The 13,102-nt window shown below is 43.0% G+C and overlaps 3 protein-coding genes across 6 annotated transcripts; all 3 read left to right on the forward strand.

The window, feature by feature from the left end:
- The first annotated feature begins 418 nt into the window (after positions 1-418).
- LOC115675202 (uncharacterized) lies at positions 419-4,581 on the forward strand. 3 transcript variants are annotated; one of them, XM_056317378.1, is made up of 4 exons: positions 419-962; positions 2,616-3,019; positions 3,243-3,552; positions 4,024-4,581. In XM_056317378.1, exons 1-4 carry the CDS (start codon positions 497-499, stop codon positions 4,158-4,160), a joined length of 1,317 nt encoding a protein of 438 aa, XP_056173353.1. In that variant the 5' UTR covers positions 419-496; the 3' UTR covers positions 4,161-4,581. The 3 variants fall into 3 exon arrangements, with proteins under 3 accessions (XP_056173353.1, XP_056173354.1, XP_030453663.1); XM_056317379.1 differs by having other exon boundaries at positions 2,652-3,019; XM_030597803.2 differs by having other exon boundaries at positions 419-919; positions 2,570-3,019.
- Positions 4,582-5,440: 859 nt separating this feature from the next.
- LOC115675024 (upstream activation factor subunit UAF30) lies at positions 5,441-6,747 on the forward strand. The gene is made up of 2 exons (XM_030597615.2): positions 5,441-5,729; positions 6,359-6,747. The coding sequence occupies exons 1-2, from the start codon at positions 5,556-5,558 to the stop codon at positions 6,485-6,487; spliced, it is 303 nt and encodes a 100-aa protein (XP_030453475.1). The 5' UTR covers positions 5,441-5,555; the 3' UTR covers positions 6,488-6,747.
- A 2,270-nt stretch (positions 6,748-9,017) lies between these two features.
- LOC115675022 (grpE protein homolog 2, mitochondrial-like) lies at positions 9,018-12,747 on the forward strand. Of its 2 annotated transcripts, none has more exons than XM_056317169.1 (5): positions 9,018-9,398; positions 10,097-10,567; positions 10,659-10,823; positions 11,122-11,250; positions 12,380-12,747. In XM_056317169.1, exons 1-5 carry the CDS (start codon positions 9,087-9,089, stop codon positions 12,473-12,475), a joined length of 1,173 nt encoding a protein of 390 aa, XP_056173144.1. In that variant the 5' UTR covers positions 9,018-9,086; the 3' UTR covers positions 12,476-12,747. The 2 variants fall into 2 exon arrangements, with proteins under 2 accessions (XP_056173144.1, XP_056173145.1); XM_056317170.1 differs by having other exon boundaries at positions 10,145-10,567.
- Positions 12,748-13,102: the final 355 nt, after the last annotated feature.

Consider the following 13,102-nt stretch of genomic DNA (forward strand, 5'->3'; position numbering starts at 1 on the left):
GGTAAAAAAATTAGTTTTTGGTAAATTTATCACGGGCGTACAAGTTTGGAATTTTTTTGTGGTCAAAATATTAGTTTGGCGTAAATTTATTACAAGTATACTGGTTTAGAGTTTTCGTTGTATCAACCCTTAAATAAATGTAGCTCGATGCACATATAACTCAAAAAAAGTGTCCAAAGCAATAGATTTCTCCATGAGTTGGTCTATTTGGTCCAAAATCTTGTCATAGGTTCGCTCGACCTTGATCAGCATAAAATATATACCAAACTTGACAATAATGGCATCCGAAATTAGAAGAAAAAAAAATTGACCAAAAAAAAATTAACAGAACAAAGGAAAGAATCCGTGACGCGACACTTTTGCGCCACCACATATATCAACCTGAACCTGAACCCGAACGTCATTCAGAACCAAAACTCCGGATTTGCACATTTGTCTTGTCGCCCCCCGCTTCCTCGGAGGAGGAGAGTCGCCCTGTTCCCCGTCGCCATCCGCCATGGCAGACGACCGAGAGGCTCTGATCAGCAGCAACAGCGGCAGCCGCAACCGGAGCGTCACGTTCGCGCGCTGCGCCTCGCACCCGCAGGACGAGCTGCAGAGCTTCCGGTCCTACCTCCGGTGGATGTGCGTGGACCAGTCCGACGCGTGGTCCGCCTGCCTCTCCTGGTCCGTGTTCTTCGTCTTCGCGATCGTCGTCCCCATCGCCTCCCACTTCCTGCTCGCCTGCGCCAGCTGCGACGGCAAGCACGCGAGGCCCTTCGACGGCGTCGTCCAGCTGTCGCTCAGCAGCGTCGCGGTGCTCTCCTTCGTCTGCCTGTCGCGGTTCGTGAGGAAGTACGGCCTGCGGAGGTTTCTCTTCTTCGACAAGCTTTGGGACGAGAGCGAGACGGTGAGGAAGGGCTACACCGAGCAGCTCAATGTACGCTCTCGCTCTCTCTCTCGTGATTTCCGTGTCTGTGACGGTAATGACGTTCTTCTGGTTTCTGTTGCATCAGATTGCGATGTTTACCTTGATTAGCTGCATGCTGCTTTCGTGACATGTGATTAATCTTCCAATTCAGTTTTCCTTGATTTGCCATTGGAAATGTTAACGTATAATTGACCAGAGGATTCGCTCTAATTTTTGAACGACAGTAGTAATCGATTTTCGCGGGTTTTCCAACGCTCGTAGCTTCTGGAATGCGTTGCTAGCTGATGAACAGGGTGATGAGCATAAGAAGGTTCTAGGCCAACGCGATGGGGCCGGCGTTTCTGTTTTTCATTATACTAATCATGAGCTTCGATGTGTTTGACTGTAAAGTTGATAAGCATGAACTTGGACTAGTGTAGCATTACAGGATTGGTGGGGACAGATATCCATCAGCGAGGGAGAGAGAGAGAGAGAGAGAGAGAGAGAGAGAGAGAGAGAGAGAGAGAGAGAGAGAGAGAGAGAGAGAGAGAGGTGACGATCGATGATAGGCAAAGAGATCCCGTTATCTCCCGGCAACCGGGAAGTTACTGATGGATTCTTTTTATTAGATCAAGCTGATCATGTATCAAGAAAACAGCTCGCCGCCGCCTCGTTTTCATATGCTTAAATTGGCTCTGTCTGTCACAGTATGATGATAATGAGTATACATCGAGTGCCATGTTGGAGCATAGGGACTTTCGGGTGTGGTGTCATGTGATCTGATTCTTGCAAGAGCCTGGCTCGATTGAGCTGCACCTAAATCACTAGATTATAGGGGATCCACGTGAAGCCCACACGGTCCAACAGTTCAGATTCCTGGATGAACGGTTAACCAAATAAGTAAATATATATAATGCTGGGAATCTCGTACTTCTAATACTTGATCGAAGATGAACATATTATCTTGTCATCAGATGATCAAAACATCCAATGCAGCTCTCCACTAAGAAGGTTAAAACTCTTCCCATCTCTGGCAATCGGTGGGGCAAGCACTTATAATTCATATCAGAAGTATGTGTTGCCACCAATTAAGTACTATAATAGATGTGCAGATCTTATTTGATTCTCCAAGAGGAAATTCATTAATGTCAAGTCATCTGAACAAGCAGGGATGAATGAAGAGTATAACTTATATTAGGTTCAACTCACAAAAATTGCAGTCTTTCGCATGAGTTCAAAAATGAACAGAACACGGTGATATGGGGTTGGATCCCATAAAATACGATAGAAGAGAGAATATGTTAAATGATGGCTTGCAGGATTGTCAAATTTACAAGTATAATCAGCTGCACTTGATTGAATGTCTATTTTCGGTGATTTGTAAGCTCGACTATTGATGCTTTACATTCTGACGATCGTGTTGTGAGTTTGAGCATTGGGTTGACCTCACATCATCATAGAAACTTGGATGATCACTTGCTTGACATGAACTTTTCATGACCGTTGGAGTAAGGATCATACTTTTAGGTCTTTTCTCTAGAACAAATAGGAAAGGGGTCTAAGAAAGATTGCTCTTTGTCATATGGTAGGTTTTTGCTAGCTATACTGTTATGACATGCTAGATTTTTGCTAGCTATAGTGTTTTACCTTACATGTACAAACATGTCATCGTGTATGCAGAGATCATTGAAAATCCTCTCCATATTCGTCATCCCCTGCTTTGCAGCTGAGAGTGCTTATAAGATATGGTGGTATGCCTCAGGAGCCTCTCAAATACCCTTCTTGGGGAATGTTTACCTGAGCGACACCGTCGCTTGCATGATGGAGCTCTTCTCATGGCTCTACCGCACAATGGTCATTTTCTTGGTGTGTGTACTGTTCCGTCTGATCTGCTCTCTCCAGATCTTGCGACTGCAAGACTTTGCACAGATGTTTCAAGTAGACTCAGATGTGGCTTCGGTCCTATCTGAGCATCTAAGGATCAGGAGACACCTTCGGATCATAAGCCATAGGTACCGTGCGTTCATATTGTGGGCTCTAGTTTTGGTCACTGGAAGCCAGTTTGCCTCTCTGCTCGTCACTACCAAGTCCACTGCAGATGTTAATATTTTCCGAGCAGGAGAATTGGCTGTAAGTTCCTTACTCTGAACACTAAGAAAGGGGCTTCACAAACTCATTTGCATCTTTCTTGTTCGTGAGGAACTCTAATTCGGAGATAAATTTGCAGATTTTCATGCCAATTAAAAAATTATTAATTTGTGACATAATGAAATAAGTTTGTGCACGAGCACCTCTCTTTTAGTACTTTCCAGCTTTAAGCGTACTAAGTGGGGGTAACATTTGTATTGTACAGCTTTGCTCGATGACTCTGGTTGCTGGGCTCTTCATCTTGTTGCGCAGTGCAACCAAAATTACACATAAAGCACAGTCCGTGACATGCCTTGCGGCAAAGTGGCATGTATGTGCAACACTTGATGATTCTTTCGAGACAAACGATGGCGAGACACCGGTGGCTCAGGCTGCCCATGGCCAAGCCTTTCCTGTAAGCAGTACAGAATCAGATAGTGACGATGCTGGTGATGAGGAAGATGACTTGGACAATAACAACTTGATCCCAGCGTATGCTTATAGTACTATCTCATACCAGAAAAGAGAAGCCCTTGGTAAGTCCTTTTAACCCTTTACTTTAATTCGAAGAATGATTTGCTTAACCTTAACTTGAATGGAAGCATGTCCTAGTAATAATTTTGACAAATAGTACAAAAACGACTCTAATAACTATGAGTGGAAGCAAATATTAGTGCAGAAAGGCTTATCATCGACTTATTGACCTTTTGTAGTAACTGATCGCTTGGTAGTCCTTGTCATCCTGATATGGGGAGCTAGAATTCACCTGCCACTTATGTTGAGGTTGAGCGTAATTGTCGAATGAATGTCAAAGTACAGCGAAGAAATCTTTGACATTCACGATCACTGTATGGTTTTTGCACATTTACACAGTCGGCAGCAACAAAAGTGATGGTATCAAGGGACCATTATGTCCCCATTGCATATCTCATCTCACATTAGAATTGATGCTTTTAATAGAGCGCAGGATGGTTGTTTTGCTGACCGAGTTCCTTTCCTAATGGCAGTGAAATACTTCGAGAACAACCGGGCGGGGATAACAGTGTACGGATTCACGTTAGACAGGAGTACTCTGCACACCATATTTGGCATTGAGCTCTCCCTAGTGCTTTGGTTGCTCGGAAAGACCATCGGCATATCTTGAGAAAATCGAGCATTCGGGTTTAAGAGAAACTTATGCCGCACCAGTTGCAGCGCAGAGGGAGACCATTGGCATTATCTTGAGGAATGGAGCATTCGGGGTTTGAGAGAGAGAGAGAGAGAGAGAGAGAGAGAGAGAGAGAGAGAGAGAGAGAGATGTGCATGTAAAGGCGTTCTGTTCATTTTCTTCCTCCCTCCCTATTTCCGACCTGTAATATCCACCCATGTAGTCCGGCCTGTAATATCCACCTATGTAGAATATGATCATCTTATTACATTCTTTTTGTAATTTATCTTGGGTTTATGATCACGTGAGTTCAGCTCAATTGGGTGATGATTGTCCAATGTTTACTCAAGTATCATCTCATCGGAGATTGTTCGACGTTAAATTTCTGAAATTCTCACTTTGAGTTTCTAAACGTTTATTATTCGTGATCGATGAATCGATTGAAATGAATCCATTCAGGTAAACTCCATGTTCAATGGGGTATTCGATTGAAGCCCTTGCAGTTGCTTTGGAATCAAGTTAGCTTTGAAATCTGATGGACGAACCTTGAAAGTTAGGCCGTCAGAGATGACCCCAGCCTCCAGGTTATGGACTGCCCCGCACATGTTGTCTCCAGGGGGGAATGTTCTTTGTTGGGCTGTCTCCTGTTATCTGACATGGACATTTCCGAGGGATTTCATTTTCCGGCTTAACTAGTAACTCTATCATCGCAGCAAGCATGCTGTTGCTGCTGCGTTTTTTGGAAAAGTTCGAGGTAGGCGTGCACAGAAGAATCGGACCGAACCGGATGATTCTGGACAATTTTTCATTCCTAAAATTTAGGACCGATGAATATCAGCCCGATTTCCGATTTCGGTTTCAGACCGAACCGACAGACCCCTATCGACCCGACTCTTCCATTTTACGGTTCTAGTTCCACCTTTAGAAATGACAAATCTATCATTAGTTGGTTTTGCTGTGAGCATATGCACACGTGGTGTCCTTCATATCTAGTGGCCTTCACGCTCCGTTTCCTTCTTTTCATCTAAACCCATCCGCCCCTCCATGCACGAGGCGGCAAGCCCATTTTTTTTTTCTTCTTTAAATCCAAGGCCAGCCTATGCGAAAGCCATTAAAAAAAAACTTTTTCTTACTTCCACTAATTATTTCTTTTTCTCTTTAAAATTTGAAAATGAGAAGATTTTAATCCTATGTTTAGAATTCTGAGGCAACAAAAAAAAATTGTCTTGGGTATTTTTGGTGAATTAAAAGGTAAGAACTTTGAGAAATTTAAATGTGAAAACAGACCCGTCCGCGAGCCGACTCTCAATTAACCTCTAATCTCGCGAGCGCTAAACTGGCTGGCGCCGCCTCTCGCTGCGTGGGGACTGCGAGCGAAGGAGAAGGGGAAAGATGTTACCGCAGAGGATGAAGAAGGCCGTCGCCGACAACCCGAAGAGGCTCGCCAGCCTCATCGACCTCGTGAACCTGCCCTCCACCGTGCGCGACTTCGTGGGTCAGTCCCAAATCTCCCACCTCGGCTGCTTCATGCGCGTCTGGTCTCACATCAAGTCCAACAACCTCCAGGTCAGTCGCTCGCTCCTCCTGCAAGTACGGGTCTCCTGTGAAGGGAAGCACGTGCTAGCGTTCATTCGGTGTGTTGGACGACTTTCGGAACGAGTCCCTCATGTTTATCATGCGATTCGTGCAGTGAATTGTCAGTTAGGAGTTGGATTTGGGTCTGTTCGTCTAGGGCTTTGTCCTGTTTGAATTGGATGGTGAAGTCACTATGAACATTGAAGTATCTGGCTGTGAGTAGTTTTGGTCAGGGGGGTTAGTGTCCATGCATTGATCTTGATGAAGTTTAGCTATACTCGATAGTTTTCCTTTTTCAGGCGAAACTATTGCTTGCGAGCAAATGGGGTATTGGTGACTGACTGCGGGCAAGCAATTGTTTTTTGGGATCAAGCAATTTGCGTGTGACTGATCGGATGTGCAGCTTCTTGGCACTGCTTGAATGTGTAGAGAAACTTTGTAACGCGTTAATTATTCTGCCGAAATTGCCGCGAGTTTGTGCTGCTGAGTGAAACTTCGTCGCGTTTGGTGGTCGTTTTATCTGTTTTTGGAGTCCTGCTTTAATTGAGATTATGTCTTCGCTTGCGTGAGTTGTGCTGTATTGGTTATCTGAAATATGTGTCGATTGTTTCTGTGAGCAGGATCCTAACAACAAGAATGTGGTGAACTGTGACGAGAAGTTGAAAAGGATATTGTTAGGCAAGCCACAAGTTGAACTCGCTGAGCTTCCGGCCTTGGTCAAACTGCTCTTTCCGAAAGTGCCCAAATGAATTCATGAGGTTTATTCTGAGGATCCATATTGATCCCCTGTGTAATTGCGTCCTCTGTGGGCATTTGCCATTTCGTTCTGTCACTCCTATTCATGTATGCATGATGAAGTGGCTATCTCTTTCATGTGGCTTGAGTTTGAGCATCTGGAAAGTGAAGTGTCCTCAACTGGGGGGAACTTTTGTTTTCATAGCTAGCTTGACTGAATATGATGGCCCAGTTCAGAAACGTGCTCTTCGAAGAGGCGATTTTTGCATCTCTACTGAGACTCGATGTATTTGTATGGACCTCCTGGTTAAGTCTCTGCTATTTGTAGCTTGAGATTTTCGAGAAAAGATAAATATGAAGCCGAGATGTGCATAGGGTTCAAATCTTTGTTATGTGAAGATCCTGCAATGTGAGTCAATTATGATAGCAATGACTAAAAGCGAAGCAATTAGTCAGAAACTTCTCTAGTCTAGTTGTGGGGAAACATTAAGGGCTTTATGGGGGACAAAACAAATAAACGTTGAGTTTAATAGGTGAAAAGCAGGAATGCATTACACATTCAACTCTTAATACTTTCTAAGCTTCACAATTGCTGTATCTCGTGATGAACATTATGTGCCCAGAATTGACCAATATGATGGGTTGCATATGCACCGGATTTTGTGATGTCATTCGATCTTTAATGTGCGTGTAGATGCATTGATATATCTGGGCAACTTACTTTTTTAGTGTAATCGATGACTTTGGTGTATTCAACGTTCCTTGTGATGGCTCACTCTTGCTGCACATTGCATGTTTGTGATAGCGATATGGACCCAGTTCGTGTGTGAAGCAGAGTGAATCCATCCTGTTTCCATGGGGTGTGGTGACAATCTGAGTTGATTTAAAGCAGACATTTTCGTGAAAAGGGTGATTTTGGTGATGTAACCTAGCATCGTTGGCAACGGGAGGAAGTCAACTGGCTCGCATTTCTTTTTGTAAATAATCTCGATGGAGCTTTAGACTCAGCTTACTTAGCGATACCGATGGAGGATCTCTTGTCAATCTTTTACTTTGTTGATACTGTTTCCATCAAATGCATCTTTGCCGGTTTGGTTGCTACAAACTGAAGGTGGGAAATCTTCTATGGATGGTTGGTTTTGTGCAAACAAGGTTTATGTCTGTGTTTACTTAACGCATGCCATTCCGGTGACATGCAATGTTTGGCTCATTCAGCCATGTCAGATCAATTTTAGTAATGGTTAGCTGTTCTCCTGAAGAAGTATTACGGTAAAGCTCGACCAATATTAACATGAAGCTCTGTGATTCTTGGGGTTCTAATTGACAATCTTTTCGAGGTTCGCTTATCTCTAATTCTAGTCCATGGTATCGCCATTCCAAACCTAAACAGTTCATGCCGCTTTACCATTCATGAGGCGATCACATCAACATGCCATGTGGGACGGATAGATACCTCGCCTGGATGATTGATCATCAACTTGATCCCTGATCGTGCAATTAGCATTGAATTCATGCAAGAAATGGATTGGAGAAAGCAGGGGAAAACTTGTAAGGAATGAAGTTGTGTTGGGATGAGTTTGGTGTCTCCCATTCTACATTTGGGTGCATTATTTGGTTCGAATAAAAAGCGCATTCTGTTAGTAATGCTTTGTTTGAAATGAAAAGTTTACTTCTAGCCCCCAAAAAAAAAAAAGCCCGAATAGAAAGTGGAATCGAACCAAGTAGTTTTATGCTCCGAACTTCCTAAGTGCCGGTCCACTTCGCGGGTGCAATTGATTCCTAATTTGGTTTTTGTCTAGTAAGTCTCAAAACCATGGCAAATGAGGAACTTAATTCTTTCTCATTTACTTAATTCTTTTGACTAACCAAATAAATAGGTAAAGAAAGTAGTTTTCAATACATGGACTTTTCTATATGATAACGGAAGTGAAGTGGTTTTGGCAAATCCAATCTCTCCTTGTTAATTTTAACGGTGTCAACATGATCACCACGAAAATTTGTCATGAATTGTGCCTTTGATTTCTCGCTTTTTGAAAAAATGTAGCAGCTCGCATGATTTAATCTTTTTTTTAGGGTGGAAAACCCAAAAATTTTTTGAAAGACAATAGTGTTTGACACATTGATCCAAATATTACATCTTTATAATCTCTTCAAAATATAAGTAATAATTTGAGTTTTGATGAAAAAGCCAATAACTTTATGTCATTTTTTTTTTTATCTATCCTCTATCCAACTCTCCTCTCTTTCTATCTCAGACTTTTGCTCTGTCTCATACAGAGAGCAGAACTCGAACTCCGCACCAGCCCGCATCAGTGATAGTCTATTAATCGAATCTCGCACCAATCCGCACTAGTAATACTAGTGTCTTCATCTCCCAATCTCTTTATCAACAAAGCCGCATGTCTATTGGCAACTTTTTGTAATAATTAAATACATGCAAAATTGCGACGGCGTTTTTTCAGTTTCGTGGAGAGAAAGGTTCTGGAGACTTCCAACGGAGACGCAGCTAGCTACTCTTGGATATGTATAAATCCAAGTGGCCACCTCTTCTACTTGGCCTTGTCCCTCCACAACGCAAAGAAAACGACAACGTTTCGCACGAAGAGCAGTTTGATGATGTTCAGTTGGTTTTTTTCCTTAAACCCTCCGTTGTCTTGTCGTCCACGCACGTTCCGCTCCGTTCGAAAACCCCCACCGTCTCTCGTCCTGCACCGCTCGTTCCCTAGCAAAAGTTCTCGGCTTCCGGAATTTGTCCTTCAATCGGAGCCAGCAAAAATGTTGCTGTCGAGGATCCTGTCCCGCTCTTCCCGGAGCGCGAGCCGGACCGCCTCCCTCCTCCTGCCTTCTCCTCCTCCTCCCGGAACGCGTCCCCCGCCGCTCGTCTCCGATCAGTGTCGCCCGCTCGCGTGCGGTCCTCCGAGCAAGGTAACTCGAGAGAACCCGTCGGCGTCTGCGGCTGTTTTTTTTAAATGGTCTTCTAGTTTCAGTTCTTCGTGTGGCTTCCTTCAATTTCATTTGATTGTGAATTTGTCGCGCTTTTAGGATTTCGGTCTCCCTTCGTGGATTGATTGATTGGATTCTGATTGATTTGGAGTGGCGGTCTGTAAGTGGCTAGGGTACAAACTTATTGGTTATTGCGTTATTGGGTTTGAGCATTATGATACGGGACTCCATCCGCTCGCGAGGCTAAACAAACGATCGACTTCTTGTGTGCTTCATGTTAGTTGAGTTGCGTTTAGTCGAGCTCTGGCAGTGCCTTATCGACAAAGCTCAAGGCTGTCGTGGTTGAGTTGAGCACTGGGAATTTATTTTGTTAGTTGGGGTCGAGTGGTGTAATAATTGTCTCGAGTAAGGTTCGGTCGTCGTCCTTGTGTCTATTAATTGTTGAAGATGGCACCTTTAGATGGACGGAATTCTCAGCGTCTGTTTCAACTACTGGTTTTGTGCGCTTGTGCGACCATTCGATGTCCTCTATATTGCTCTGTCAGAGAAAAAAAGAATAGAAAGAATGGATCTTGTAGGATTCCCCAGAAATAGTTTGATTTCTCCTTCAGTGACATAAATCTCGAACTACCTGACATTTTTTTTCGAGTTGGTTTCACATCTAATCTTGGCTCCATCAGGCGGTACCCACTAATCAGTTCACCTTCCATGCTACTCCATTTCGGCAGTATGGAATCTCGTCATCTGCTTCTCCTGAGAATATAGAGAGGGTTTCAAACTCTGAGGCCACAAAAGCAAGTGGAAATGCTGAAAATTCGAATGGATCAGGAGATAGGAGTGCTGGAGAGTCGAAAGTGTCCGGCGAAACAGAAACATCAGGCACCAGATTAGAAGCGGCTCGTGAACCTAATAAGACGAGGAGAAAAGCTGCAAAAAGGACGGCCTTTTCAGATTCAGAATCGGAGGGTGAGAAGGAACTATCTATGGATGACTTGGCAAAACTTGTGGCAGAGAAGGAAGAACTTTTGAAGTTGAAGCACAAAGAGATTGAAGGAATGCAAGATAAAGTCCTTCGAAGTTATGCAGAGATGGAGAATGTGATGGACAGAACCAGGCGGGAAGCTGAGAATTCCAAGAAATACGCTGTACAGGTATGGTATACATGGTCATTGCTATCGACTTAACGTTTCACTAATTTATCATAAGTGGTACTCAAGAAGTTTCATTTGGAATTTTCTGCAGAATTTTGCTAAAAATTTATTGGATGTTGCAGACAACTTGGGGAGAGCATCCTCGGTTGTCAAAGAAAGCTTCTCTAAGATTGATGCAAAGGATGGTGATGGAGCAGTGCCTCTCTTAAGAACTCTTCTAGAAGGCGTTGACATGACGGAGAAGCAGCTTGTTGAGGTAGGCTTTTCTTTCTTTTCGAGGGGCTTCATTACAAAGCAACCCAACTGCACATATTCCGGGCTTCTGTGTGATTTATCCAAAATGAGTGCCACATGTCAGTATCTTCGTCGGCAAAGGAGGAGAGAACCCTTTCATTTAGACTCTATCATTTCCTCATGCTAAGATCTTGTTATGGAACAGTTCAGTTGATCTCTGCATAACACAACTGCTACTTCACTACCCAGCATGACATATGCTACTTCCACAGCAGTCTCAGGTTTATACATGTAGCTGAGGTTTACTTTTATTTTGCCAGGTATTTAAGAAACACGGCATCGAAAAATATGATCCTACTAATGAGCCGATTGACCCACATAGGCATAATGCAGTATTCCAGATGCCAGACAGTTCTAAGCCCCCAGGCACTGTTGCTGCTGTGCTAAAGGTATATTTCTCACTCCATTTCTCTCTTTTTATGTAGTGGTACTTTCTAATTGGAAAACTGTTTTCAGCAATTTTTTCCTGGATTTTGCATTTCTTTCTGCTCTGTGCCCCTACCCCTGCCCCAAATCCACCCAATGCATGTCATCTCGCAGACATACAGGCTGAAACAGGGAAAAAAGGGAGGTAGAAGGTTCATAGAAGGGAGTGAAAAGCCAAATAAAAGATGATCTTTTTCCTTTCTATTTGTTTCAAATGCAAGAAAAAGTATGATGTCTTATGAACTATAGTTGTGCTGCATTATATCGCTGGTTTCAGTTATTTTGCCTAAAGGAGCAGCAAATAAGATGTCATTTCTTAGCTTTAATCTTATGAGATGACCTACTCCATACTTACTGTAATTCTGGAATAATGAAGCAAAAACCTGAAATTTGTTATGAAAGGTTTCAGAGTTGACCTAGAAAGACCCTCACAACTTGAAGACCCAGTTGACTACGTCAAGTTTAATTTGCAATACGTTAAGCCTGTGTGTTCAGAAACTGAGTTACGAGCCTAATATGGTCAATGCTGAAGTAATAATCACTGCATTTTCTCATTGGCATCTTTGGTGGACTCTGTAGTTTGGTCCTCTATAGCCTAAGATGCATGGATTCTCTCTTACAAGACAAAGCTCAACCGTGGTTTTGGCAAGGATTATGCAATCGTCATAGCAAATACAGAATTATGTCCGACTATATATATGGTGCTATTATTTGAATTCCTCCCAGTTTATGTTTCAACAGTAGTCTCAAGCAGTCTCAAGAGGGCATTAGTGTGGCCAGACCAAGCTTATCATCTTTAATGCGTCCATATTTGACACTTAGGTAGCTTCGGTTAGGAATAGACTCTCCTGTTCTTGGTTGGGGCCAAATCAGTTTTTCCTCATGTCGCCAGTAAAATTATGCAGGAGACAGTCATCATTGCCTTGAGCCTAGTATTAGTTGTATAATGGCTCTATTCTATCATTATCTGGTTAGGTTGCCTAAGTAGTTATTTAGATTTTCATGTTGGGAAGGTTTGTTTTTAAAGATGGGGATAAAGCTGGTTGGTCAATTTGCTGTTTTAATGTTGATATATTTTCTTGCATGCTGCAGGCTGGTTACATGCTCTACGACCGAGTTCTTCGTCCTGCGGAGGTCGGTGTGACTCAAGCGGAGGAAAATGATGCAACAGCTGAGAAAGGCTCTTAAGCTTCTGCAAAAGCTTTAGGAGGCATGGGGTTTGTAGTTTGACAGGAAGCCTCAATCAATGTGGAGACACTTAACTTGATTACATCATGTCTGGAGCTTTCTCCTGATCGTTAGAGGAGAACGGACTTATAGGAGGATCTTGAATACAGTGCAGAGGATGTCGATTCATCTTTCCCCATTAACTTGCGGCATTACACAATTCAGTTTGGATATGTACGACGATATAATGGCACTTTCATGCCTCAAAATTTTGATACTTGTTACGTCAATAATCATACTATGTTGTGTTCAAGTGTGCTTGTGGTGTATTTTCTCGGAGGGTTGATGGGAAAAGAAATGGTCTATGGACCCAACGGAAAAGAAGGATCTGGATAATTAGTAATCGATCTGTAGTAGATAACAAACAATAACTCGTCCTCCTCTCTCATTTATATTGGGATCAGAAGCTTGTGTGCGAATTGGCTTGAACAGAATCAAAGAGATCTACGAGGAGAATGTTCGGCTGTCTTCTCATAGTTTGAATCACACAAATTGCAACTTAAACGTGCGATGCAGTTCACCCGCGTCATTTTTACCAGAAACTCTGCGAAACTAGTTCTTCATGGTTCTATAGCTTGTGGTCGAGCA

Source organism: Syzygium oleosum, unplaced genomic scaffold (assembly GCF_021117445.2).
Source record: "Syzygium oleosum isolate NSW1041296 unplaced genomic scaffold, Sole_v2.1 Sole_v2.13, whole genome shotgun sequence".
Lineage (NCBI taxonomy): Eukaryota > Viridiplantae > Streptophyta > Magnoliopsida > Myrtales > Myrtaceae > Syzygium > Syzygium oleosum.